Source organism: Dreissena polymorpha, chromosome 8 (genome assembly GCF_020536995.1).
Source record: "Dreissena polymorpha isolate Duluth1 chromosome 8, UMN_Dpol_1.0, whole genome shotgun sequence".
Classification (NCBI taxonomy): Eukaryota; Metazoa; Mollusca; class Bivalvia; order Myida; family Dreissenidae; genus Dreissena; species Dreissena polymorpha.
The window spans coordinates 96076947-96104556 of NC_068362.1; the positions used below are offsets into that span (position 1 = coordinate 96076947).

Here is a 27610-nt window from a genome sequence, read left to right on the forward strand (position 1 = left end):
ATCGATGTTTAAATTCTGTGTATTAAGTTAATGAACTTTTTACATTTAAATCACTTAGCCACAAACCTATGAACATATCAATAAGTCAAGTTTTAAAAATAGGAATAAATACATCAAATTTACTGAATCTGGATACATCCAAACATCTACTAAACCATCAAAATGGCGTCGATAGCGGCATAGTATTCCCCATATAGGCGCCCTATAAGACGGCCGTACGATACCGTCATCGGGCGCGGATATAGGAAATGGCTTAGAGGGGTCGGGATATTTACTAGTGCGAACAACATGCAATAACGTGATACTGTCACAGACTCATATTTACATGCAATTATCAACAACGAACATGTAAACTTTACTTAAATAACCAAGATGAAAACATATATGTCGTTGAATTTCTTTTAAAAAGTTTAGCATTCTCGAATTTTATTATTTTAATTTCGTGCGACATAAAGCGCGACTGTTACTACCGGAAGGTATTTACGTCAATGAAAAGGATGAATTTAAACATGCCTTGCTATAGGCTCCGAAAAAGTTCACCACAGCGACTTTGACAAAATATTTGTTTCGAGATCTTTTCGCGACGATCTGGGACCATTCCGTGTATATTCACAACGCTTCTGCAACCTTCTGGGACGTTCATTTCGAAATAACTTCGGCGTCCGATTTTAAAATATAAAAATACATCACATAACTTCATCACATAACGTTTATTTCGAAAAGGTTTCGGGATGTTTAGCGAACATTCTGCAACCCTTCGGGACGTTTTGTAACCAATTAATGCGAGCTATGTGCTTTTAATATGCCACAATGTGTAGATATCACACTTAATTAAAGAACATACTTTTATAATATATATAAAAAGTTCTATGACAATAGCTCGTCATTTTTTGAAAAAAAAATATGAATAGATCTTTCTATACTTTTTTGAGCTTGAGATAGTCTATGTATCGCGATTGCTCGTAATAACAAGCCATACCAGAGGCGATGCATTTTGTGTATGTAAAAACCATAATATTTCCTCAAATATTAAATAAATTAAGAAAATTCTTCTTAGATGTTGTTATCGGATGCATTTTTGGAATTGATTTAAGTCCAGTTTTAGGAAACTTAAGTGAACCATTATTTCATATACAAATGCAGTTTATCGGGAGATAAGCGTTTTAGCAAGTAAATTCATCACAAACACACGTATTAATTGATCAACATATTGCAAATAGGTTCAAGAGTGCATATATGTAACCAATATTATGTATTTAAATTGTATTGTTAATAACGCCTTTTCTGGCATTTACAAGTGTGTTAAAATAGCCGTGAATAAAAACTCGTCCACAGAGATTTGTAGTGTTCAGTCTTTATTTTTAAGCCATCTCTTTATATTGGGTTCTTAGAGGATTAAACTTTTAATACAACGCATTATACCGATTTATAATCTTCATCGATCCACATTAGACATAGCCGCTTGAATAAACAATAGAATATAAAAATAACGTGTACATTTAAGAATTAACGAAATCTTAATTGATGCATTTAGCTTGAAATTGAAAAAGAATGGGAAATGTGACACGACGTTGAAATTATTTGTTGTTGTAGTGCACAATAAATGACAAGGATTATGGTGGGGTCAATTAAGTGCGAGTTGGCTGTTTTGGCCTTGCTGGTAATAATATGTCAACCGGGCGAACGTAACGCCAATAACGTCAATGCCGCCGTAACGGATACTTGGGGAAACAAGGTGACAGATGGGGGGAACATCACGTGGGTGGAGTGTCCCGTCGGTAACAAGACATACGTCACAAACACGACCTACGACGACGGTGGACTGGAGATGTTGTTCGCGTTTGCTAGGAGCTTCATCAATACCGTTCAGCCGAACGACTTTCCATTTGGTAAGGTGTGAGAAAGTAAATAAAGACGCTAATTAACACATTTAACCGACAAATGTACGAATTTTAGGTTTGTTGTTTAATGCCTTCATTCTTTATAAAGGACATATCAAATAAATAACGATAAAATATTATTTTCCTAATGGAGTTCGAACTTTGGACCTCAGAATCACCTAACCAACCAATATACCGTCCAGTACTTGTGTTAACTTCGCTTTGTGCATGTCTTTTCTATCCCAATGTCACTCCGCACTATGAACTTGTGGCTATGATATTAATTAGTAAAAACATCATTTTAAATTAATAATAATCAGATTATAACGATAAATCAATTTTTCTGAAAAAAAAATCACTATCAAATATATATATAACAAGGTATCCAACTCAAAATCTACCTAAAACGGGGTGCATCGCTTTGAACAGCCATAGCTTCATCAATTGTGCAGCGATTTCCATGAACACGATACCCAACTCGCGTGACCTACTCGTCAACGATCAGACCCGATTAATGAATGAAATCTTCATGTGTAAAGACACAACTTCGCATTGGACCAATGAAATCACTCGTGTGTTCTATATGTCGGCCAGTTGAAATGTATGTAAACAAAGGTTTCAAACGGCACCGGGCAGTTAGTTTTGATGCATAGTGTAACGGCAAGAACGGTAAGAATTTTCTTTCATACGTTTTATTGAATTATGGTACCGAGGTCCTTGAACTTTGCAGGATAAATGCCCTTTGTACATTTCCAGAATGGAAATTCATTTCTGCGCTTAATAAGACCAAGTTCATGGAAATCACTGCTTAATTGATGAAGTAATGGCTTTTCAAAGCGATGCACCCTGTTTTCGGTTCATTTTGAGTTGAATTCCTTGTTATATACATATATATTTGATAGTGATTTTTTTCCAGAGAAGTTGAGTTTTCGTTTTAATTTTATTTTTATTTTTTATACAAAATGATGTTTTTACTAATTAATATCATAGGCACACGCCAACCACCGGTGACAAAAAAGGCGACTTCTAAACGGAACATATATAACACTAGAATAACAAACACAATACAGAAAGACAGCATATAATAGGTATGTCTATACACGTGAATTAAATGTCAAAACCTTATATTGTTCGCAGGCGTCCTCACGGAGGTCATCAACGGAACTTTTGAGATCGGGGACGACTACATGGAGGTAATTGGATGATAGCTATATGTTATCCCGTGCATGTCCACGGGGTTACCTAGGACGGCACGTCTGAGTTGTTTGTGTTTATGTTCGGTCATTAGATGCACTCTTGAATGAGAGAAGTCCGTACACTAAAATGTCCTTTAAGATTGGACTGCGAAATATAAGCCTTATAATTGAATTCTCAGATAAATTGCCATAAGAGAACTAGAGCTTTTAATTGGTCATTATTATTAATAAAATAACCGAATCTTTATGGCTTTCAACTTTTTGTTAGTACCTTAATTGACGTATGTCTAACAAAATTGACTGTTTGCCGACTTGACAACTTTCAAACACACAGACGGAAAAATGTAAGTACTAGTTGTACTGAAAAAAAACAGCCGTACATATCATTATGCTTAAGTGTGAATATTGTCTGGTTTGCTCGTACAATATTCAATAGGGTTTTCCGTATGTTTCAGCTCGTACAATATTCAATAGGGTTTGCCGTATGTTTCAGCTCGTACAATATTCAATAGGGTTAGCCGTATGTTTCAGCTCGTACAATATTCAATAGGGTTTGCCGCATGTTTTGCAATCGGTATTCTGTTCGTGATCTTCCTGCCCCTCTGTGGCTGTTGTATCTGCTGCTGTCGTTGCTGCTGCGGAAACTGTGGAGGGGACCTCAAAGCGGTACGCGCTTTTGATGCTGATGTTGTTTGTATATTTCTTTTGTGCGTATTTTGTGTATGTGTTTTAATGTTGCTATTTTACAAGTGGTGTTTCCTTGACTGAATGACTGCAGTAAGTATTAATGATAAAATTCGGGTAAAATTTTGAACCCATTCATGTCAAAGAATCATAGGCAGTTAATGGGTATAGTAAATATTGCAACCAGGGAAGAGTGATGTCTGCCAAGGCTCTGTGTATTGGCGAGAATTAATATTTATATTTGCACATGTCTATGTTACTGGATTTGCGTATATCTATGCAAATGTTCTTGTGCATAGTCTTAGTAACTGTACTTTCGTGCAGACGTATGACTCGGCATTTGCTGAAGTGTATATCATTGCATTTGCGTACAGCCTATGCCTTTCTACCAGAGGGAAGTTGTATGTCAATGTTCTTGCTTGCATGTTCTTGACTCTGTATTTGCGTGCAGGTCTATGACAAGAACGAGGACTGTAAGCGCATGGGCCTAGCGCAGGCATTGTTCATGATGGTCGTACTAATGGGGTAAGTAGTATACACGTGTTTTATTGGATTTTAAGTACATGTATTGCAATACGAAAACGGAACTAGTGAGAAAACTTACTGCTGTAGCACAGAGTAATCATGTTACTGTTAATGTGATGATATCACACCGAAAACAAACAAATACTCTAGATATAACTCTGTTAAAGACCTTTTTGGGATGTACTTTCAGGCAATCGTTTTTGCAAATATATATATATATATGGCAAACTGTTTTGCATTTTAATATGACCAAACAAAGCGTCTTGTATACACTGGTTGCCCGATTGTTGATTAATGCGGAATCTTAATCCACGAAAACATTGCCGGAGATAATCGTCAAAGCGGGCGATTAAAAATGTAAATAATAAAAGCCAGAAAATACTTAAAGCTTTTTAGGTTTATTGGCTATTTTTATATTGTGAATATAGACAATACGGATTTATTTATACGATGAGGAGTGTGAATCCGTGCCAAAATTATTTATTTGAAAGAGATGTTAACACACTTTCTAAAAAAAAATATCAAAAATTCAGCATTTTAAATAGGTTTCGATAAAAGAAGTCTGGTGTCTGTATGCTATTTGATGATTCTGCTTTCGTGTATTGTACTAAGTGTTGAACATTTAATAAATTGCTCATTCGTACAATGGTAACGTGGTATTGTTATGGTTTGAAATGTATCCCATCTTCATTTTGAACAATTAAGGCTAGACTAAGCTTCTTAAGTACCAATAAATGGTCATAAATATCTGTTTTAGTTTCATAATATTTTGATAACAAATCGAAAAGATATCAAAAAGGATTGCATACAGGAACTATTTCGATGCTGAATTTGATTAAAATTTAAGTAACCGATGCCTTGTCCTTCCTTTTTTCAGAGGAGCCGCTGGGTGCGTGTGGGTGACAAATGGTCGCTTCACGGTTGCCATTGACTACACACAGGAGAAGCTGACCTCTAACCTCGTTGACATTGAGACCTTCCTCGCAAACGTCGTCGACGTAATCTCATTGAATACATTCATTTGCTGGGATTTTGTTATTTAGACTTAACGTTTTTTACCAATAATGGAGTTTATTATAAATTTAAATACAAACATCTACAAGAGCAATAATGTATTTTTGTTTGTTACATGTTTGTAAAGTGATGAGTCTGTGCCCCCGAAATGAAATACTATATATAATACTTATAACAGCTATATGTTTTTATATGCATTTATCTCCGCAGATATTCGTGTACCTGTCACAAGACATGTATAATCTGGTAGGACGGGCGATCATGCAAGATATAGAGGGTGAGACACTTCGTCAGCAAGCAGTCATTCAATCATCAAATTCTTTCAGCATTAATACATTTACCTATTCAATCATCAGTCAGCCGTTAAGTCACCCAGTAATTGACATGACGCCTTATCAGTGATCGCTCCGCCCACTTAATCACGTGGCTCAGCGTGAAGAAAACCTAGACAAGCTAACACCAAAATGGCTTCTTTGCCTATAGACTGCATATAGATTTACGCGATATTCCGGATGATTTTATGGACTTGTTTAACACCATATTACACTTGCAAAGGGGTTGATGCCATTTAGTTATTCTGCAAATGCAAAAAATATACGATTAAAGAGAACATCAGCTATTTATAACGGGTAAATCGGTACATTAAACACGCTCTCAAACGCTTGCGCGCTTACCGAAATCGAACCCGTTATTACGTGTAATGGTGGTATTTGCAATAAATTAACACTTCACCGGTATTTACCCGTGTTATTAACAAAATTATAACCGAAACATTCCCCCCCTACCCGTGTATTTGACACGAAATAGCGCTTTATAACTGGGAATTCGGTGAAGTTTTACGCGCTTTCTAACGCCGGGTGGGTACCTCAATCCCAAATGTTATTGCGTATAAAAGTGATATTAATCATATTAAACATTGCTTATGGGACATTGATCAATCACTATAATTTAAAGCGCAAAAACAACACAGTAAGTTTGGACATTGTCTGATATAAAATTAGCGTTGTACGAAATGGAATACGGTCAGGTTATTATAAATTAATAAGGCTACCAATATCAGACGCTCGCGCAGGTACCGACTTCCCCGAAGTTACAGCATTTATTGGTTAACTAATATCAGTAATAATAACTCTTTTACAATAGCATTTATCGATACGTCTTTATTAAAATAATAAAATGGTTTTCACTTGTTTCTGACACACACAGAAACGCGATTTTTAACGGGGATTTCGTAAAGTTACACGAATTGGGTACCAACATTCTCAATTATTTTACATGCACACGTGACATAATACATACTTAATAATGCTTAGTTATTGCTTATATGACATTTCAAGTTTGTGAAATAAATTAATGTTCTATAAAGGGGATCTCGGTAATTCTTGAAGCTTCCACTCGCTCTTGTCAAGACCGCATTGCCGCGTTGGAAATGGTATAACTTTAATTCATCTAACTTATCTTTCTGGATACCAAATGTCAGAGTTGCATTAACCCTTTTTACACCGTTTTTGCCATATTTCATTTCCGTTTTTTAATCCGTACAAAGTAAACGAAACTCGTTTAAAAAGTGAGATCTAGGCATTTGAGCTCCTAGTGTGGATTAAAAGCGTTTATTGGTGACTCCACATGAGTGCAAATGTGTAGATACCGTTAATAAGATAATATATCACATGTCACCTTCAAATAACATGTATGATGTCAATTAAGTGCATTACTATCAGAGCAATAAAACACAGCATGAATTAGGCTTCATGCTGGGTTTTATTTCTCTTTAAGTAATGCAGATGAACCTCGCTTCTGACCTAGTAACTGATAAAACTATTTAAAAAAAAGTGAAATATTATGTGATGATCAGATCGATAACATAAACTATTTAAATCTGCTAGTATATCCGATACAAATATATTATAATTGTCTTTGACAGTGTTGACGTTCAGTTTTTCGTGGTGACGACCGCATGTATTTATACATCTCTTACACTTCTCAAGATCTCTTTTCGGCTTTGGAAACGATATAAATTAAATGTCACCAACTAATCTTTCATGATATCGATTGTCCGAGTTACATAATCCCCATTGACACCGTTTAACCATTTTTAATCGTTTTTTTAAAGAGGAAAACAAAAGAAACTCGTTGGAATAAAAGTGAACCTAAACATGTAAAATGTCTAGAAAATGGCGGACAAGTCGTTGCTAACGAGTGCGCCCGATTAATCGATCGCTGATTGGTGGATCAATTCTAGTGGGCGGAGCGATCATAGATAAGGCATCATGTCAATCCTTTCATACAGCCACCAGGCATCCTGTCATACAGCAGTCCAAACTACATTCACTTGTAAACATCAGTCACTACCAAACTTCGTTCACTAATGAAAATATTCCATATCTAGAACAAGTTAGTGTGTTTTTTTATATTCGATTCAAAGCCGTGTTTTTTTTTCTACATATTCAAACTATTTTTATATTATTTATTTAGCTGTAAAACTATGCAGTAAAAATGACTTTAAAGGGATCTTTTCACGGTTTGGTAAATTGACAAAATTAAAAAAAGTTGTTTCAGATTCGCAAATTTTCGTTTTAGTTATGATATTTGTGAGGAAACAGTATTACTGAACATTTACCATAGTCCAATATAGCCATTATATGTATCTTTTGACGATTTGAAAACCTAAAAATTATAAAGCGTTGCAACGCGAAACGACTGAATAATTTGGAGAGTTCTGTTGTTGTCGTTTAAATTTACGAAACTACGAAGATTGTGTATATAAGGTATAAAATACTAAAACGGTGTACACACGGCGGAATAGCCGAGTGGACTAAAGCGTTTTTACTCCAGGACTCCGCGGTCACTGGTTCGAGCCCTGGTACCGGCTACTCTTTTTTTGCTTTTTTTAATCTTATTCTTGATTTTTTTACTGGAGCTTTTAAGAGCCAATGTTTACATTTATCAATATAAAGCATTTAATGACAAACTTCAAAATATGGCAAAATCTGTGAAAAGGTCCCTTTAAAGGGGCCTTTTCACAGATTTTGGAATTTTTTTAACTTATTCATTAAATGCTATATATTGATAAATGTAAACATTGGATCATAAAAGCTCCAGTAAAAAATCAAGAAAAAAATTAAAAAAGGGAAAAGAACATTGCCCGGAGCAGGTTTCGAACCAGTGACCCCTGGAGTCCTGCCAGAGTCCTGAAGTAAAAACGCTTTAGCCTACTGAGCTATTCCGCCGAGTACACATTTGTGACGTATTTTATACCTTATATAAGCAATCTTCGTAGTTTCACAAAATTTAACGACAAAAACAGAACTCTCCAAATTATTCAATCGTTTTGCGTTGCAACGCTTTATAATTTTTAGGTTTTAAAATCGTCAAAAGATGCATATAATGGCTATATTAGAGCATGGTTAATGTTCAGTAATACTGTTTCCTCACAAATATCATAACTAAAACGAAAACTTACGGATCTGAAACAATTTTTTTCAATTTTGTCAATTTACCAAAGCGTGAAAAGATCCCTTTAAACGTTTAAAACGACCGTATTCACGTGGTGTGTAATGGCGGTACGTATATGATAGAGCTATGTTCGGAACCAGTCATGTGTCTGCAGCTCATAAGTAATCCATTCATACAGCCGTCCAGTCATACAGTCATTCAGCTTCCATTCATTCAGTCATCTAGATATCATTTCATCGGTCATTCTGTCATCTTTAATCCAGTCATTCGGGAATCCAGTAATCATGAATCCTGTAATAATTCATTCAGTCATCAAGTCATTAAGTCAGCCATTCAGTCAGTCACTCACCAAGTCATTCTATCATCGGTCATATCGGTCATGATTTTTTTCCTCGGCCGTTCGACCAGTCTTTGATGCACCAACTCATTAATTAAGTCAGTCATCAATCAGTCAGCTGCCCATTCAGTTAGTCACCAATCAGTCAGCTGTCCGTTCAGTCATTCATTGAATTAGTCATCAATGTCAACAAGTCAGACATGCACGTTGCATACATCTTTGACCGATATAAAGCAGCTTTTTATAATAAAAAAGTTATAGAGGCAAATCTTTGAATTTTGTTTGGAAAATGGGCTACAATGGAAAAGGTTAAACAAACTAATCTTGAATATGTTTTCTAGATGTGTGCGCAGTTAACTTAATATTGAAATAAAAATACCCAACCCTTAGTAAAAAAGTCACTTCATTTAACAAGTAAAACTTTTTTTGCACAGAAATATCACCAGATAGCCATTCCTTCTGAAAAGCCTGTTAAAATATTGGTTGTTATCAGCATGGTACATCAAAACATCATGACAAAACATCATGAATAAATTCATTGGTTGATTAATATTTTAATTTAACTAATTTCGGGGGTAATCTAACTAATTTCGGGGGTAATCAATAAGTTTGTTATCTGTTCTAGATTTGGGCGTTGTGATAGAGGCACTGATCTTTGACAATTTAAAAATCAACGACGTAGTGGACGCTGTTATACAATTAGACGCAAGTGAGTATCATGAACACACATAACTAGGCTCGATGTTCGAGCTTGACATCTTCTTTAAAGTTAAAGCATGCGAAAGTGTCAATGTAGAAGCATGTTACAAGGGAAACATATATAGCATATCAATGAGTATACGTAGCTGCTGCTGCTGCTGCTGAAAATGATGATGATGACGATGATGATGATGATCAAGATGATGATGATGATGATGAGGAGGAGGAGGAGGATGCTGATGCTGATGCTGATGCTGATGATGATGATGATGATGATGATGATGATGATGATGATGATGATGATGACGACGATGACGTTGATGACGATGACGACGACGACGACGATGATGATGATGATGATGATGATGATGATGATGATGATGATGATGATGATGATGATGATGATGATGATGATGATGATGGCGACGATGACGGTGATGGTGATGGTGATAATGAGTATCATGCGAGAAAGAGGACAATGCGACGTCTTTGACGATGACAATGAGACTTCATGGTAGAACCTTATATACATACGGAAAACCGTTTTCTACGTGCAATTAAGTATGTACATTCCAGTGAACTTTATTTCCTATCATGGTTCGAATGTTCCAAATACAGCGGTGCACAATATTAGCGACGCGCTTGCCACAGTAACCACCGATAAAGACGCGTTGGTGAGCGCAGCCAATGCTCTGTCGACAGCGTTCAATGACCTCGTGGACAACATCGACAGCACGAAGAGCACGTGCAGCGCTTCGGGCGTTGCATGTGATACAGCCTGCCAGGCGTTCGACACCGACATTATGGCGAAAGCCTCGGCCGACTTTAGTGCGGTGAGAATAGCATGCTTCGTTTCCTTAAGATTTATTTCGGTCAAAGAAATGTTAAAGAAAGCATAAACAAACGCTAGACAATATTAATCTTGGTTGTTTATATATTATTTTATATTGTATATATATTATATCAATAATGTTTGCATTTATGACTATCGTGTGGTCTGAATAGGCAGCAGGAAGGAGGTATGAGCTACGATATTTTATGAGATTTTAAGTAAGATCGCGGTCCCAACGCGATTAAAGTTAGAACTTGTAATTGTCATAACAAAATAACAAGATTCTTATTTATAAAACAATTTTTTTTCAACGCATACAGCTGTGATCGCGCAGATCCATGCGCTACATGCGTTTGCTAGATTTACGTTAAAATATGAGCAATATCATCAATTCACTAGAGTTACTCAAAGCAAAGATGTGCAAAAATGTAGCATAGTTAAAGAATGACGCTTGACAATGAAATCAGTACATTCATGAGTTAAAGAAAATAATATATAATCGATTCATGATCCATTTGCCGTTTGTTTAACCCATGTATGTCTAGCGTATAGAAAAAAGGCCTTGGCAAACAGCGTAGACCCAGATGAAACGCCGCATGATGCGGCGTTTCATCAGGGTCTGCGCTGTTTTGCTTAAAGGAATTACTGTAAGAAATATTCTAAAAAATATAAGAAAGGAATATACTACACATCCCTAATTTTGGAAATAAATTGATCCATTTTAGAAGGCTGGGAGAGTCCACTAGCATAAATGGGTAAAGCTACATGTCTTATCTACATATGTTGTAGCTGCCGGACTTTGCTCCTATACAAACACAAATTGATGCTGTGAAAGCGATGAACTTGTCAGGAATAGCATATGAGGTAAATTTATATTTCTGTGTATAATATATTTTGTGATCGGGTATGTATCGAATACAATTACAGAATAATGTGTTAACCGTTGTACAGAAAAATGATGAACAGGAAAACAATATCAACGTCCACAACAACCAAGAACAGCAAAAGACCTATGTAAACATCGGATGACACACGTCTATTTTGGCGAAAACTGTGTAGACGAAGATATAATGAGCAGAAAATGAAAATACTACCAAATAGTAAAAATATTCGTATTTTATTTTAATTGTAAGTTTTGTTAATGAATTATTGTCAACTTAATTTACTGTCCAACGTTTCTTGGCGTGTTTACCTATAAAATGTTATCGTTGTAAAGCGCAAAATCCAACAATTAGTTGAAAAGCGAAAAGATAGGACACACTACTGAATTGTTGGCTGCAACGGTCAATGCTTGCGCTGATTACCTCGTACCCAGGTGCTTTTCTTCTATGCTATAAGTCACGTGTGAAGGTTATACACCACTATTTTTTTCTCACTATATATATACGTGTATATATTACACTGCTAAATTAAATAAACTTATTCATTTCATAATAATCGGTTTAGGCTAAGGCCGGAGTGGATGACATATCGGGTTTGGTGGCCAACAGCACTGCAGAAATAAGAACCAGTATGTATAATAGTTGTGATATGAATTGATTGTATATAACTGTTTTCTGTTGTCCGTCTATGTGGTTAACGGGATTGTTTGAAACGGTCATCCACGTATCAATAGTATGAAAATAAGTAAGAATTTAACACATGTTTTCATTTAAATTTATCGGTGAAATGCAGAGCTACTGTAACGGATCAACGAATATTTTTGTTTCAAATGCATTCAATTTATTAATTTTTTTATCCGCTTCCTTTTCAATTCATTACATTTCTGTGTATTCTATAAATCGATTGCAAACTACGAGGTCAGCCGGAATAAAATAATTAAATTAGTTATGTGCGTTCCCGCAAAAAAACACGTTTTCATGTTTTAGTTCCTTGCAAGAAAAACATTAAAAATCACAGTTACAGTGTCAGTCACGCACAATGTCACTACACATATATAAACGACTCTTTTAAATCAGAAAAAAAATTAATAAAAAAACTATCAACTGTTCCATGAAGTATTGCAATTGCCTAAAGCAATTACATAAATAAAAGTATGCAGGATCAACAGTTCGCCATCTAAAATAATATGTTCAAAGAAAGCATTTTTGAAGATTTAGATTGGTAAAATCTAATTATAACGATATGTAAATTATAAAAAAATATAAATTGAAAAAATGACTTTATTCGGCCCTCGGCGCATTATTTTAAGATCGAAATTCGTGCAATCGTTAACGTGTACAATATTCACGTATTTGATACCAAAATAGTTTTATCATTCATCTCACACGTATTGCATTATTTTGATATTCTGTTGATAATAGTGCTGTGTTGTTGTTGCTTTTGTTAAACTATAGGCATACATGTATATACTTGACCAATGACTCCCTTTATACTGACACATCATTTCAGCCATCAACACAACGATGGGCGAGTTTGCTGGTATTATTAACAATATGACTAATGATTTGGTTGCTCAGTTAAACGGGGTAAGGCGCTTTTATTAAAACTACAAAAAATAAATTATATTATATTATATGTTTCTTGTTAGCATGTGAGCATCTTTAAATACTTGATTGTTTTTATTCACATTTTGTTTCTTTTGTTTCTATACAAATATGAATATATATTAACATAGAGAGATACTTATTTATTTGCAGCACAAGAACGCCGATACTGTGATATTTCACCTGTGTATGTTCTTATTTTTAGACTGTAAACTTGACAGAGTTCACAAGCGGCATAGATGATTTATTTGGGATGATTTCCGAATATGACGTCTATCGGTAATGTAACTAATACACTTGAGATTGTTAAAATAAAGGTAGTTTTAAAAGTTTGAAAAACCTATACTCTGGAAATTAGGAATACATTATTGTAGTTTAAATGAAATTACGTAAGGCGTATTTTAATCAATCATAAAAAAGATTGACTTGTTTTGTAATTTAATCTTGCAGCATTAAATTTTCATTGTGTGTGTTGTCGTCTACTGATATTATTGATTTGTGTGCAAAGTGTAATTTAGTGTCTCATCAGCACAATTCGACACAGATAAAGACTAGAACGGAAGGGTCTTTTCCAATAGACTCAAAGATAACATGACTGAATACTTTATTTGTACAATATATGCCACGCGTGATGTCAGTTGAAGCTTCTAATGGATGTACCGGGCCCATACGACACGCATGGCGGTTAGCCTTTACTTAACCCATTTATGCCTAGTGGACTCTCTCATCTTTCTAAATATCAATTTATTTTCCAAAATTAGCGACGTCTAGTATATTTATTTCTATATTTAGAATATTGCTAACAGAAATTCCTTTAAACAAACAGCGCAGACCCTGATGAGACGCCGCATCATGCGGCGTCTCATCAGTGTCTACGCTGTTTGTCATTGCCTTTTTTCTAGACGCTAGGCATCAATGGGTTAAACATGGAGGATTGGTACCCCCTTGCTTGCAAGAATAAGGATACATTTAGACGGTTCGGTTACCTATCGTGCATGATGCCGTGGCGGGCAAATATTTGGACTAAACGACGTTATATATCAGTTTAAACAAGATCTGCGTCTAATAGGTTTTCGTTTTTGTAAACGTTTAAACCATGGAGTGTATACCAAATATGTATACCAACAAGAAAAACAATCACCAATGATCGACATTTTGGTACACGTTTAAACCATAGAGTGGATACTAAATATGTATATCAACAAGAAAAACAATCACCTATGAACAACATTTTGGGTCGTCCCTGCGTTTCAGAGTATACTTCGGCTGGGGTCTGTCCGGTCTGTTCTCGGTGATAGTGGTCATCTCGCTGCTGGGAATCTGCTGCGGCTGTATCGGTCAGGACTCCGAGAAACTGCCAACGGAGCGGTCATGCATGTCGCACTGCGGGGGCCGCCTGCTGATCATGTAAATGGCGTTTGCAAGTCCTTGTGAAATAAAACACTGACTAGATATAATAGATCTAATCAAATCATAAAAACGTTAATGAAGAGTGGTTCAGATTTATCATGAAACCGTCTAAAGTCATTGGAGTTTGATCATTTTGATCGCATGGTGTACTTTCCTTTAACTTGTATCAATGTGATGGCCTTAATCACGTTTTTTTCGTATTATTTTATAAAACATTTATTTCGTTGCGTCAATAAAGAAACCCTTATTATTTACATGTTTGCAGATTTATACTTGTATCAATTAAGTGACCCAGATCAGATATTTCTCGCATGTTTATCTATCTATTGTATTTATATTTTGTATCGCATTTCTGATGCCAAAACCGCTGCATTATGTCACGTTCTTCAGCCCGGTGGTAATGATGTTCTTCGTTGGGTCCCTGCTAATGATTCTGACCACGCTGACTTTTGTGGTGGGAGGCAATATGGAGAAGCTGTGTCAGCCGCTACTCGACCTTTCCATGTTTAAAGATGTACGATGCAAAATAAGCTTTCAAATGCTCCTTAATCGTAAATCGTAAATGACGCAATACAGTTTCATATGTATAATTTGGAATAAGCTTTTATTTGTTCCTTCATATCTTGCTCTTGTGCATGTATGACTCAAATCATATTAGCATTTTTTAACGAAGATTGTCTATGTAAAAGATATTTCTTCTTTATTTGTGACACATTGATTCTAATAATCAATCAAAAAAAATATTCTAAGTTAAATTAAAATTAAACACGGACTAAAATTAAAATATAAAACCCTTCGACTACAATTTTATGTTCAAGTATATGGCGAATGAAAAAACACAATTAATATTCTCTTTTTTCGTGCTTGGTAAATCTAGCATTGCTCGAAATTTATTCTTCTTCAGTTTGTTGATGCAGGATCAATAAGTGGATTTACACTTGGAGAGCTGCTGCACCAGAACGCATCAATTGGCATCGGATTTTATCCTTTACTTCTGTGAGTAATGTTTAATCGTATGTTCCCTGGATGATCGTTATTATGTGGTTGATAATTAGAAAGTTATGACTTGGCATATCTACCATGTGCCGTTACTAAGCAATAAAATTAAATTATTGCTATTTTGAAATGTCAATACTTTACTAAATTGATTTAATTTATTTATACCATTTTCTATATATAGAGATGCACGTAAAATTATACACTCACGAGATTATAACTTTTAACACTATGTAGTATGGGCTAACATTCCGGATGTCCATTTATAAAATTAAATCCACCTTAACAAAAATAAAGGATTTTTAAATATACCACATTCAAAAATGTAGACATTAAGATAAAAGATGTGTGACCCTCTTAGCGTCCTGAACTTGTCTACAAACCCAGCTTTATGGGAGCGGTCCATGTACACGTGTTGATATATTTCAGGGGATGTCGCGTCCTGAACTTGTCCACAAACCCAGCTTTATAAGAGTGGTCCTTGTACACACGTGTATGTTGATCTGTTTCAGGGGATGTCGAGCCAACAAGGCTGTATTTAAACTTCTAGCTCTGGACGAGTTACTCCCACTACAGGAGTTTTTGAATTTCACAAAGGTAACGTTGTAAATAGCTGACAGTGACGTGTATGAAATTGAATAAATGATATATAAATGAATAGATTATAAATCGATCTCTGTTATTCGCAACATTTCGTTGCAAGTGAACAATTCATTCTAAGCGTTTACTGATGTAATATGGGCTATGCAAACATTTACTGGTCGCAATATAAAAAGAATCAATAGATATAATAACACCGAAACATGGGTATTAATAGTATATCATGTCTTTGTTTACTCGATCTATTGAGAAATTAAGTGAAAATGGTTATACCCACAGGTGGTTGTCGTGTGGCTATGCTATTAATTAATAAAAACATCATTTTGAATGGAAAAAAAATCATATTATAACTTGATATCAACTTCTCTGGGAAACAAAATTCACTATCAAATATTTATATAATGCAAAAGTAATGTTTTGAACCATTTATTGAAATGTCTCACGACCGATTCGTCGAAAAAAAACAACAAAAAAAACATTACATTGAACAGCATGGTATAACCACCGGCGGTAAGCGTGTGGCTATGATATCAATTAGTAAAAACATCATTTTGAATGAAAAATAATCAAATTATAACGGAAAATCAACTTTTCTGAGAAAAAAAATCACTTTCAAATATATATATATATAAACCATAAACCATTGGGATATGGTATATAACTTGTTCACAATTACCTTCCTTTAAATTTAGCACATTTCTCTATCGTAAAATATATGTAGACATAGTATGTTGAAATAGAGCGCCGTATATAGTATTACCGATTATCCCGAAATAACAATCCTGATAAATGTATTTCATTTTGTTTATTTTCATGACTTTGTTTAATGTTTTATTTTTTATTCAGCTATTTTGTTATTTTCAAACTCCCAATATTATAGTTTTCTTTCGTGTGTGTTCCTAAAGATGTATCCGATGTTGCTTTCCAAAACAAATGTAGATAACAAGAATAAAACAAGAGACCCTTGAGGGCCTGAATCGCTCTACTGGCTGGAACCAATAGGGCTCAAGCCCTTGATAGTATGAACAATCTGAGTAAGTTTTAAATAAACAGACCCAAAATGGGAAATTTATCGCATAACCAAGAAGAAATGTAAAATTTAAACTTCAAATGGCTCCTTTTCAACCATAAGTTGAAAAAATTTTCTTCACTCTCAATGGGGTTCTGGTCCTTGATGATATAAAACATCCGTTGAAGTTTCATAAGGATATAACTTTATATGTAAACAAACAAAAAATGTGTTTGTCGGAAACACTATGGCCCCTTCTGCGCCGATTTCATTTTTTTCTCAAAATCAAGGGGAGATAATTCTGGACTTATAACTCCGATATTGCTACTTTTCAATAGGGTTTGACACATCATTCAGATAAAGACAATGTGCAAGTTGAAAATGATTGGATGAAAACTGCGGACTTGATTGCGTAAACAAGCCTTATTTCACAATTTTCTCAAATTCAAGGGGAGATGATTCTGGACTTTTTACTCTGATGTAACCCATTTTCAATAGGGTTCGAATCCTCATTAATATAATGACACTGAAAAAGTTTGAAAAGAATCGGATGAAAACTGTGGACTTAATCACGTAAACAAGAAAAAGTCTAACGCACGCACGCACGGACGGACGACGGACACCACGCCATGACATAAGCTCTTCAGGCCTTCGGCCAGTAGAGCTAAAAATGATTTCAAATGCGTTGAACACAAGCGAACACTGTCCCATTCACAACGCATTGACAATACTGAAGTAACGATGCACATCGCGTTCAAATTATAAATCGCAACAGCTAATGAAGTATTTTAAGCATTCGCCACGCGTTAATGGCCTAAAATGCGTAATTAGCATGTATACATACATATATATATATATATATATATATATATATATATATATATATATATATATATATATATATATATATATATATATATATATATATATATATATATATATATATATATATATATATGATCTGGCACGAGTTGTCATATCATACCATATTTTATTAAACGAGTTCAGGAATTGTGTTAGTAAGCGAGATCTTTTTTATCACATGCTTTTAAATGAGCAAATTAAATAAATATTTACGCAAACATAATGATAAATCCCGAATGATGTTTACATTTCGTGACGTCATTTGACGTTGCAGCGTCATTTCAGCATTTCAGCAAAATAACGAAATGCGATTGGTCAATAAACGAAAACTAAGCCAATGAAAACGCTTAAAATGTTGTATTACACATGTGTGATAAAAAATATATGTAATGGGAAACAGGGTATGGCATGTGATAAAGTAAAGTATTTAATAAAATATAATTATTTAAGTTTCTTTATTTCGCTTCGTCTGTTCTCAGTACACGTCTCAGATGCAGGGACAGATGGACGACATGAAGAACATAGACCTGTCTCAGTTTGCCATCCTCACGCCTGAAATGAAGACCGCACTCACGGATCTGCAGAAATCCGGCGTCAACGACATCGACTTCGCCGCCATTAATGCATCGGTAGTGATACATCTGGGCTTGATACATAGTTAACCGTACCAGTAAATATTCAGCTGCGTTAAAAAAATAATGCGTACTTAATTAGACACATCCCGTCCAAATCAATATTTCAAGTAAGCCCCGATTAATTGCGCAAAAATGTGCCAAACTCACATCTGACTGAGAGACATAGTTTAATGACCAGTGAAAACGCACTTCAAACGGTTTAATATTTAAAGTAAGCACGTCAAAATGCTCAAGAAAGACAAGGACATAATAAAACACATTGTCTCCAAAAAAGCAAAAGCAACTATTTGGTGCTACTTGCTTAGCTTAACTGGTATGAACTTCAATGAAGCATACATGTTTGCTCTGATCACATTTTCACTTAACATGCATGTGTCGTCTTAGGTTGTGCGTCTTATTCTAATTGCAATTACTGTGCTATGTTTGAGTGCAGTTAATCACTTTATTAAATGATGAACGTTGTCTACGCACATATACCAATGCTTTCGTCTCCAAAATAAATGACTTCGTTAAACATACATTTGTTAGCTGATTAGAAGTTATATTGAAAGAAGTAGCTCACTATTTGAACCATACAGTTCCTTAATATGCAATATGTTTTTGACAATTAAAGAGGAGGTCCGTCGTTTCACATTTATAACGCACACTAAATAGTGTCAAAGCGGACCACTCCATTACAACCACGTGTTGCTCTTCCATTTACCAGCTTGATCAGAACCCTTGTTCAGTGGATTTCGCCGCAATGATTTCCGGTATGAAGTCGGTGCGGGACTCGTGCTCCGGTGCGGCCTATGTGAGTACAGGAACGGTTAGAGACGCGTAATGTGACATGGAACAATGTTTGCAATATAGTGATGCAGTTTCACAGTTCCAGAATATAGTCCTAGTTGAAACATACAAAAAAGAGATTCTTCATGGCTAAGCATATATGACGTATAATTATAAAGTCATTATGAAATTGAGTACTTAATAATATATATAAAGCGAATTATTTTAAACAATTTTAAATAAAATGATTTGATCAACGGAAGTCAATATAATAACCTAAAACATCAGGGACGACACTTTCGGCTTTTATGACATAGTTCGTTTAAATGAAGTCTCTTCTTAGCAAAAATCCAATTTTGGCGGAAAGTGCCGTCCCTGCTTAGCCTGTGCGGACTGCACAGGCTAATCTGGGACGACACTTTACGCACATGCATTATGTCCAGTTTTCTCAGAACGCGACTCATATAATCCTCTTTTCAGTCCTCCTGGAACAAACATATCTCCGACCTGAGCACCATACGAGATGTCAAGTGTCCGGCTGTATCCGCGTCCCAGGTGCGTACACACGTTCATTGTCTTCTCTTATTAAGTGTTAATGTACAGCTACATCGTAATTGCATCGATACATTTAAATGCATGAACTTAATTATTCGAACAAACATTCATCTTGTATTATATGTTATTAATAACCCGTTGATAATTCATCACGTTTGTTCTATTGTTTATGCATACACCTTCTATAAGTATAACATTTTTGTCATCCAAAAACAGTTTGAAACAATGACACTATATATCTTCTTTATTATTTCAAATGACCTGATCTAACCATATATTATTTAAATCTTCCCAACATGAAAGGCAGGCAAATCGATGGAAAGATGGTTTGCTTCTTAATGCATATGATGGAATATATACAGATTTGCATAACTGTTGCAGACGACATTGAAGTCTTCAATGGCTGTGCTGGCGAAACATCTGTCCGGTCTAAATGTAAGTATGGCGATACAAAAATAAAAATAAATGAATCTCCGTAGTCACGACAACACATTAACAACCAGTTAGCAACAAACTTAACGCAAGCTCCATCACAAAAATTAAATCAGTAGTCGACAATTTTCCTGCATACATGTATTTGATAATTTTAAATTTTTATCGTCGATTGATTTTGCGACTCTGTTTATTCTTCAACATTTAAGACAGTGCTTTTGTGCTTGAGTGGTTGGTGATATAATTTTGGAAAGAATTGATTTTTAGTTTATATAAAATCGTAACTGGGCACAAAATAGAACATAAGGTTTTAATACTATTTGTTTGTAAATGTGACCGTTATAACCAGGATGTCCAATAAGGATGCACATCAAATAAACGATTTTGTCAAGCCGAAATTTAATTATTAATATAATACGTCTTTATATTATATATGATGTTCTTAAAATGTCCCTTAGTAAACCAATCCTACATTTTTCTCACAGAAATTATGAATACCGAAATGATCAATGGACTAGATTTAGCTTGATACACATGTGTCATACAGGCGCGGATAAACAACACGTTAGAAGCGGCACAAAAGGCGGACGATCAGATGAAGAATAATTTTACAGGCGTTTTCGCGCAGGTACACCAGCTATGTTACTTTATTCAACTTCGAAATTAGTTAAATAATTAATATTTTCTATAATTAAAAACAAACTCATATATACAAATGATCTATACGACTTCAATTGTATTATTCTTACAACGTGCAAGATTACATGTCACATTAGCTACACTATTATAAGGGACTTGTTCACAGACTTTCGTGTTTTAGACAAATGTTTATTAGTACATTTGCTCACATAACTGTTTTATATTTAAAATAGTTTTTAATGATTATAATAACAAGAAAACACATTATATACAAAGGGTAGTTTAAACGCTGTGTCGTTAATAGACGTTTGTCATTATCGATAAAAGCTTTACGTTCGCTGTTTTATTTTTTTCCGATTTCGACTAATGATAATCCATAAATGAACATATATTTTAAAACAGTTTTCGAAGTCAGGCGTGTTCATTTACTTGTTTTCATACTAGTATTATACATCCATTGCGCTTTGAATATATGACGATTCTTTGAAAATTGTCGTTTTGCCAAGCTGTCCTTTAGACGTGATTTCGTGCGAGGATGAAACATTCAGTTAATCGGTATTTTTATTGTTGTACATGAAAATTATTAGCAAATATCCAATAGCAAATACATTATTTAACAAGTGTATACATGTGTTATGTTTCTCAAACCGATGCTGTACAAATAAATGATTTGTTACTCTATATTATATCCTTAGTGGTTGGTGATTTTTTCATTGTATAATATGTCATTTTATATATGTTGTTTGGCTGTTGTTTTCAGGCGATTGAAGACTTTGCGAACAGAGTCATTAATTACATCCAACAATTTGCAGAAAAGGCTGTTGACATGGTAACGACGTGTGATGTTTTTTCCGTAGTTAATAGCAATTTACCATTTGTCCATGGGAACATATTTGCATAGATCGCATTTAAGTTAATTGGCGCTGCATTTAGAACAATTTTGCAGCTGTAATGTACGGAGAATAATTTTAATGTAAATGAAACGTTATTTTACGTTAATTTCGTGTTGCATGTAAAAAAATGTATTAGCCACATCTAATCCTTCTACTGACATTATCAGGCTTACAACGACGTTGGCCGTTGCCTGCCTCTCTGGAACCTGTACGATTCGTTTACAACAATCCTATGCAGCTACATGGTTCAGTCGCTGGTAAATAGAGCGCAGTATGACACTTGAGTCTTGCTTTGGGAAAACGGGGTTTATGCATGTTTGAGCGTAAAGTATCGTCCCATATAAGCCTGTGCAGTTCGTACGAGCCAATCAGAGACGATACCTTCCGCTTTTATTTAGGTTTTCGTTTAAAGGAAGTCTTTCCTTAAAAGAATCCAGTTTAGGCGGAAAGTGACGTCTTCAATTAGACTGTGTGCACTGCACATGCTAAATAGGGACGATATTTTGCGCACATGCAATAACGCCCGTATTTTTGCCCGTGCGATGCTTATTGTCCCCTACCGGTTTCTCTGGAGAAGACTTCTGGGTTGCACTCCGTCTGTCAGTCTGTCTGTCTGTCAGTCTGTCTGTCTGTCTGTCTGTCTGTCTGTCTGTCTGTCCGTCTGTCTGTCTGTCTGTCTGTCAGTCTGTCAGTCTGTCAGTCTGTCTGTCTGTCTGTCTGTCTGTCTGTCTGTCTGTCTGTCTGTCTGTCAGTCTGTCTGTCTGTCTGTCTGTCTGTCCGTCCGTCTGTCTGTCTGTCTGTCTGTCTGTCTGTCTGTCTGTCTGTCTGTCTGTCTGTCTGTCTGTCTGTCTGTCTGTCTGTCTGTCTGTCTGTCCGTCTGTCTGTCTGTCTGTCTGTCAGTCTGTCAGTCTGTCAGTCTGTCTGTCTGTCTGTCTGTCTGTCTGTCTGTCTGTCTGTCAGTCTGTCTGTCTGTCTGTCTGTCCGTCCGTCCGTCCGTCCGTCCGTCCGTCTGTCTGTCTGTCTGTCTGTCTGTCTGTCTGTCTGTCTGTCTGTCTGTCAGTCTGTCTGTCTGTCTGTCTGTCCGTCCGTCCGTCCGTCCGTCCGTCCGTCCGTCCGTCCGTCTGTCTGTCTGTCTGTCTGTCTGTCTGTCTGTCTGTCTGTCTGTCTGTCTGTCTGTCTGTCTGTCTGTCTGTCTGTCTGTCTGTCTGTCTGTCTGTCTGTCTGTCTGTCTGTCTGTCTGTCTGTCTGTCTGTCTGTCTGTCTGTCTGTCTGTCTGTCTGTCTGTCTGTCTGTCTGTCTGTCTGTCTGTCTGTCTGTCTGTCTGTCTGTCTGTCTGTCTGTCTGTCTGTCTGTCTGTCTGTCTGTCCGTTACACTTTTCTGCGATAACTTTAAAAGTTCTTCATATTTTTTTCATGAAACTTGAAACATGGATAGATGGCAATATGGACATTATGCACGTCATTTCATTTTGTTCCTACGTCAAAAAATCTGGTTACTATGGCAAGAAATAGACTAGAAATACTGCTGTAAATGGGTTTTTTCTGGATCCTGCGATTACTTTAAAAGTTCTTAATATTTTTTCATGAAACTTGCACCATGGATAGATGGCCATATGGACATTATTCACGTCTTTTCGTTTTGTTCCTACGTCAAAAATTGTGGTTGCTATGGCAACCCCCCCAAAAAAATAATAATCTGAAAATGGTGCAATTTCTGACGATGGTGGAGCCGGTAAGGGGACCATATTGCTTGACAATAGCCTTGTTTATACGTAAATTTGTTAGTACAAATATTGTGTTATATTTTAATCGTTGCGCTTAATTTGTTTTAATAAGGCATGTCTTAAAAATGTTACTATATGTTGTCAATAGTTGATCCCAGGATAGGGCAAACACCGTCTCTATCACTCCTAAGTACTAAATTTTATAAAACCCGTCGTTTGTAATGTAAATGTACACATTATTTTAATGACAAGCTTTGACGCGGTTTTTCACATTAATATATGGCACACATACACTGTTTATTTGTTTATCAAACTAGAATACTTATATAAATATCATATACAAGTGAGGACTGTGGTAAATATTAAACCATAATGAATAGTGGAGTAAACCCAATCCGAAGAGTGAAATCATTCAGCAAAGGGTTTAATATTTACGATGACCTTATCTATATTGTTATAATTATATAACTTACTTCAACTACTCGCGCGCTTCTTTTATAACGCCCTGATATGGGAATAATATAACTGCATGTGTATAGCTAGTTTATCCGATATATGCCTAACGTCATGATGCGGCGTCTCATCTGGGTCTGCGCTGTTTGCTTAAAGGAATTTCCGTAAGAAATATTCTAAATATAGAAATAAATAACTAGGAATCCCTATGTTTGGAAATCAATTGATCCAATTTAGAAGGATGGGAGAGTCCACTAGGTATTAATGGGTTAACTCCTCTCACGCCTTGTTCGGAACGCATTTATATGTAAAAATAGTATAATTGCATGTTTATTTCTACTATATTTCCTCGCACGTTGCCTTCAGAACGCGTTCTGGTTTGGCACCGGTTGGGGTCTGCTGTTCTTCATCCCCGTGATGGTACTGTGTATGAAACTCTCCAAGTACTACCGCCGTATGGACAGCCAGACAGGCTTTAAGGAGTAGGTCATCAGGGGCCGTCCTTTAAATGAGTCGTAAACTAAACTCTAAAATAAAATGGGTTGAATTACGAACCGCTTCATGCGAAAATGGGTCTTATGCTATATGCGACAGGCGTGGCTTAAAACCAATATGTACAGTCGCGCAGTTTAGTCAGGAGCTTTTATACGCTGTAAAGTCACGCAATGTTTCATAGTCCCATAAGCGGACCAGACCAAACGCCGCGGTTGCGCAGGCTGGGCTTGAGCTACACTGGCGGAGTATTTCGTATTTCCGCATGAGGCTTTTCATATAATAGTTGCAGTTTTCTTAAGAATGCTCTTCTCATTCTAGCATTGAGCATTCACAAATAGGTTTGGCGAATATTTTGCAAATCAGGACCCAAGCAACAGATGGCCACCCTACATAGTTATTTATATATAGATAATCATAGTCCATTAGACCAACATATAAAAACCGTATTTTACGTTTAAAACTTTATTTTAAGCTGTGTAAAGAGATGTGTTTTCTTTTCTATAAAGTGTTTACAGCAGACTTTGTCATTAAATGAACCGTTTTTAACGTTAAAAACTATATTTTTAAGTAGTGTAAATAAAAATAATTATGTTTTTTTTAATTTGCTTTTGGAAAGCTCGGTCATTTTATTTTTCAAAATGAAGATAAACTAACTATGGCAACCTCTTAAATTAAACATGTGTATAGCCTTGATAATGTAGGGGTGCTTTCTGATAAAACTGGGCCTACTGTATATGCGCAACGTGTCGTCCCTTATTAGCATGTACAGTCCGCACTGGCTAGTCAGGGACGACATTTTCCGCCTTATGTGGATTTTTCCATAACAAGAGACTTCTCTTATACAAAATAAAATAATAGCTGAAAATGTCGTCCCTGATTCGCCTTTGCATTAATGCCAGTTTTCCCAGAACAAGCCGTATGTACATTTCGTTTTTATTTTCCAGGGAGGAAGAACCGCTGGATGAAGAGTATGTATGATTTGTACGACACTTCGACGTGTGCTTTTGTTTTGTTCTTTTCTTAAACTGTCCCTTGGCTTTTAATTAAATTTAATATAGATGCCCTCGCATTTATCAGTTTTGTATTCGAACGAGTGAAGCAAACATGCAGACAACATGAAAACGCATATAAAAGAAAAGTAGTTTTGTAAACCATTTTGAAAGATGAATGTAAGTGTGCATGCTGAGTCTCCTGAATGTAAGTATGCATGCTGAGTCAGTCTCCTGAATGTAAGTGTGCATGCTGAGTCAGTCTCCTGAATGTAAGTGTGCATGCTGAGTCAGTCTCCTGAATGTAAGTGTGCATGCTGAGTCAGTCTCCTGAATGTAAGTGTGCATGCTGAGTCAGTCTCCTGTATGTAAGTGTGCATGCTGAGTCAGTCTCCTGTATGTAAGTGTGCATGCTGAGTCAGTCTCCTGAATGTAAGTGTGCATGCTGAGTCAGTCTCCTGAATGTAAGTGTGCATGCTGAGTCAGTCTCCTGAATGTAAGTGTGCATGCTGAGTCAGTCTCCTGAATGTAAGTGTGCATGCTGAGTCAGTCTCCTGAATGTAAGTGTGCATGCTGAGTCAGTCTCCTGAATGTAAGTGTGCATGCTGAGTCAGTCTCCTGAATGTAAGTGTGCATGCTGAGTCAGTCTCCTGAATGTAAGTGTGCATGCTGAGTCAGTCTCCTGAATGTAAGTGTGCATGCTGAGTCAGTCTCCTGAATGTAAGTGTGCATGCTGAGTCAGTCTCCTGTATGTAAGTGTGCATGCTGAGTCAGTTTCCTGAATGTAAGTGTGCATGCTGAGTCAGTCTCCTGAATGTAAGTGTGCATGCTGAGTCAGTCTCCTGAATGTAAGTGTGCATGCTGAGTCAGTCTCCTGTTTATAAGCGCTATTTTATTTTCAGCATTGACGATTTCGGTATGCGGTATGATTTACTGAAGAAAAACAAAGTTGCCCCTAATCCGGAATATATGGACTGAGTCAGAGAAGTAGTAATGTGGAAATGACGCTAGACGATGTTGTAATTTGTTGGTTGTGTTATTTTTATGCAAAATTAAGCCATGGCTGTTTTAAAAATATTACTTTATTGATTGAAAAAATCATATATGAAAAAAACTTTCTTAAATTCGTTAATAGAAAGCTCGACGACATGTATGTTTGATATATATATATATATATATATATATATACTTGTTGCGTCTCAATATGTCATTATATGTGCTTGTATAAAAATATAATACATGACCTTACAAGATCATTTTACTGTATTATTTTGCTAACGTTCAAATTTAAGCATTCATGCTATGTCTCGAATATTGAATATACAGGGGACTTGTCAATATATTTGCATATTGTTGATGCATCAAATCTATTTAGTCAAATAACTATAACATTTTAGAAATAAATATATATTACAATAATAATAATAATAATATTAATATTAATAATAATTATAATCTCTTTATTTTCCGAAGGTAACTCATTAAGACAACAAATTGATACAAAGTCATACAAACAGTTTAACAATGGCAATCTTATTTTCAATGAAGCCTTCAAACAACTATGGTATGTATAATGCAATTCTACATTATAATGCAAACATGTAGACTTTGACGGACATAAGAGTACTGTAACAGTGTAATAGAAGTGTCATAAAAAGCAAGTATATTATATGACTTCTCTTATATTATTAATTTCTCTTCAATATTGAAATGGTCTCAAGGAACAAGTATTTATTAACAGAAAGTATTTAAGAATATAAATGTATTGTTGATTACATTTTCCCATTATGCACACACTCTAACGCACGCACGCACACACATACGCGCGCACGCACACACCTATACACACACACACACACACACTTATACAGTTGCCATATCTTAATTAACACGACCAATAACAATAACAAAAAGTTAACAAAAACAGCCGCGTACATTATTGTACAAATTCAGAGTTTAAAAACGTGGAATACATTATTATTGAAATAGTTTACGATTGATAGAAGTGGCTGATATACACAAATATTATAATTACAGAA

The 27610-nt window shown here is 35.6% G+C and overlaps 1 protein-coding gene across 1 annotated transcript; it reads left to right on the forward strand.

Annotated features, from left to right (window-relative positions):
* Positions 1-1603: 1603 nt before the first annotated feature.
* LOC127840745 (prominin-1-A-like) lies at positions 1604-26710 on the forward strand. The gene is made up of 26 exons (XM_052369161.1): positions 1604-1889; positions 3018-3073; positions 3608-3742; positions 4212-4285; positions 5163-5283; positions 5510-5576; positions 9718-9801; positions 10410-10624; positions 11413-11487; positions 12070-12133; positions 13015-13091; positions 13315-13388; positions 14364-14516; positions 14910-15033; positions 15424-15515; positions 16028-16112; positions 18468-18617; positions 19330-19416; positions 19872-19946; positions 20328-20381; positions 20926-21006; positions 21778-21846; positions 22078-22167; positions 24454-24569; positions 25527-25550; positions 26474-26710. Exons 1-26 carry the CDS (start codon positions 1604-1606, stop codon positions 26547-26549), a joined length of 2604 nt encoding a protein of 867 aa, XP_052225121.1. The 3' UTR covers positions 26550-26710.
* The last annotated feature ends 900 nt before the right edge of the window (positions 26711-27610 follow it).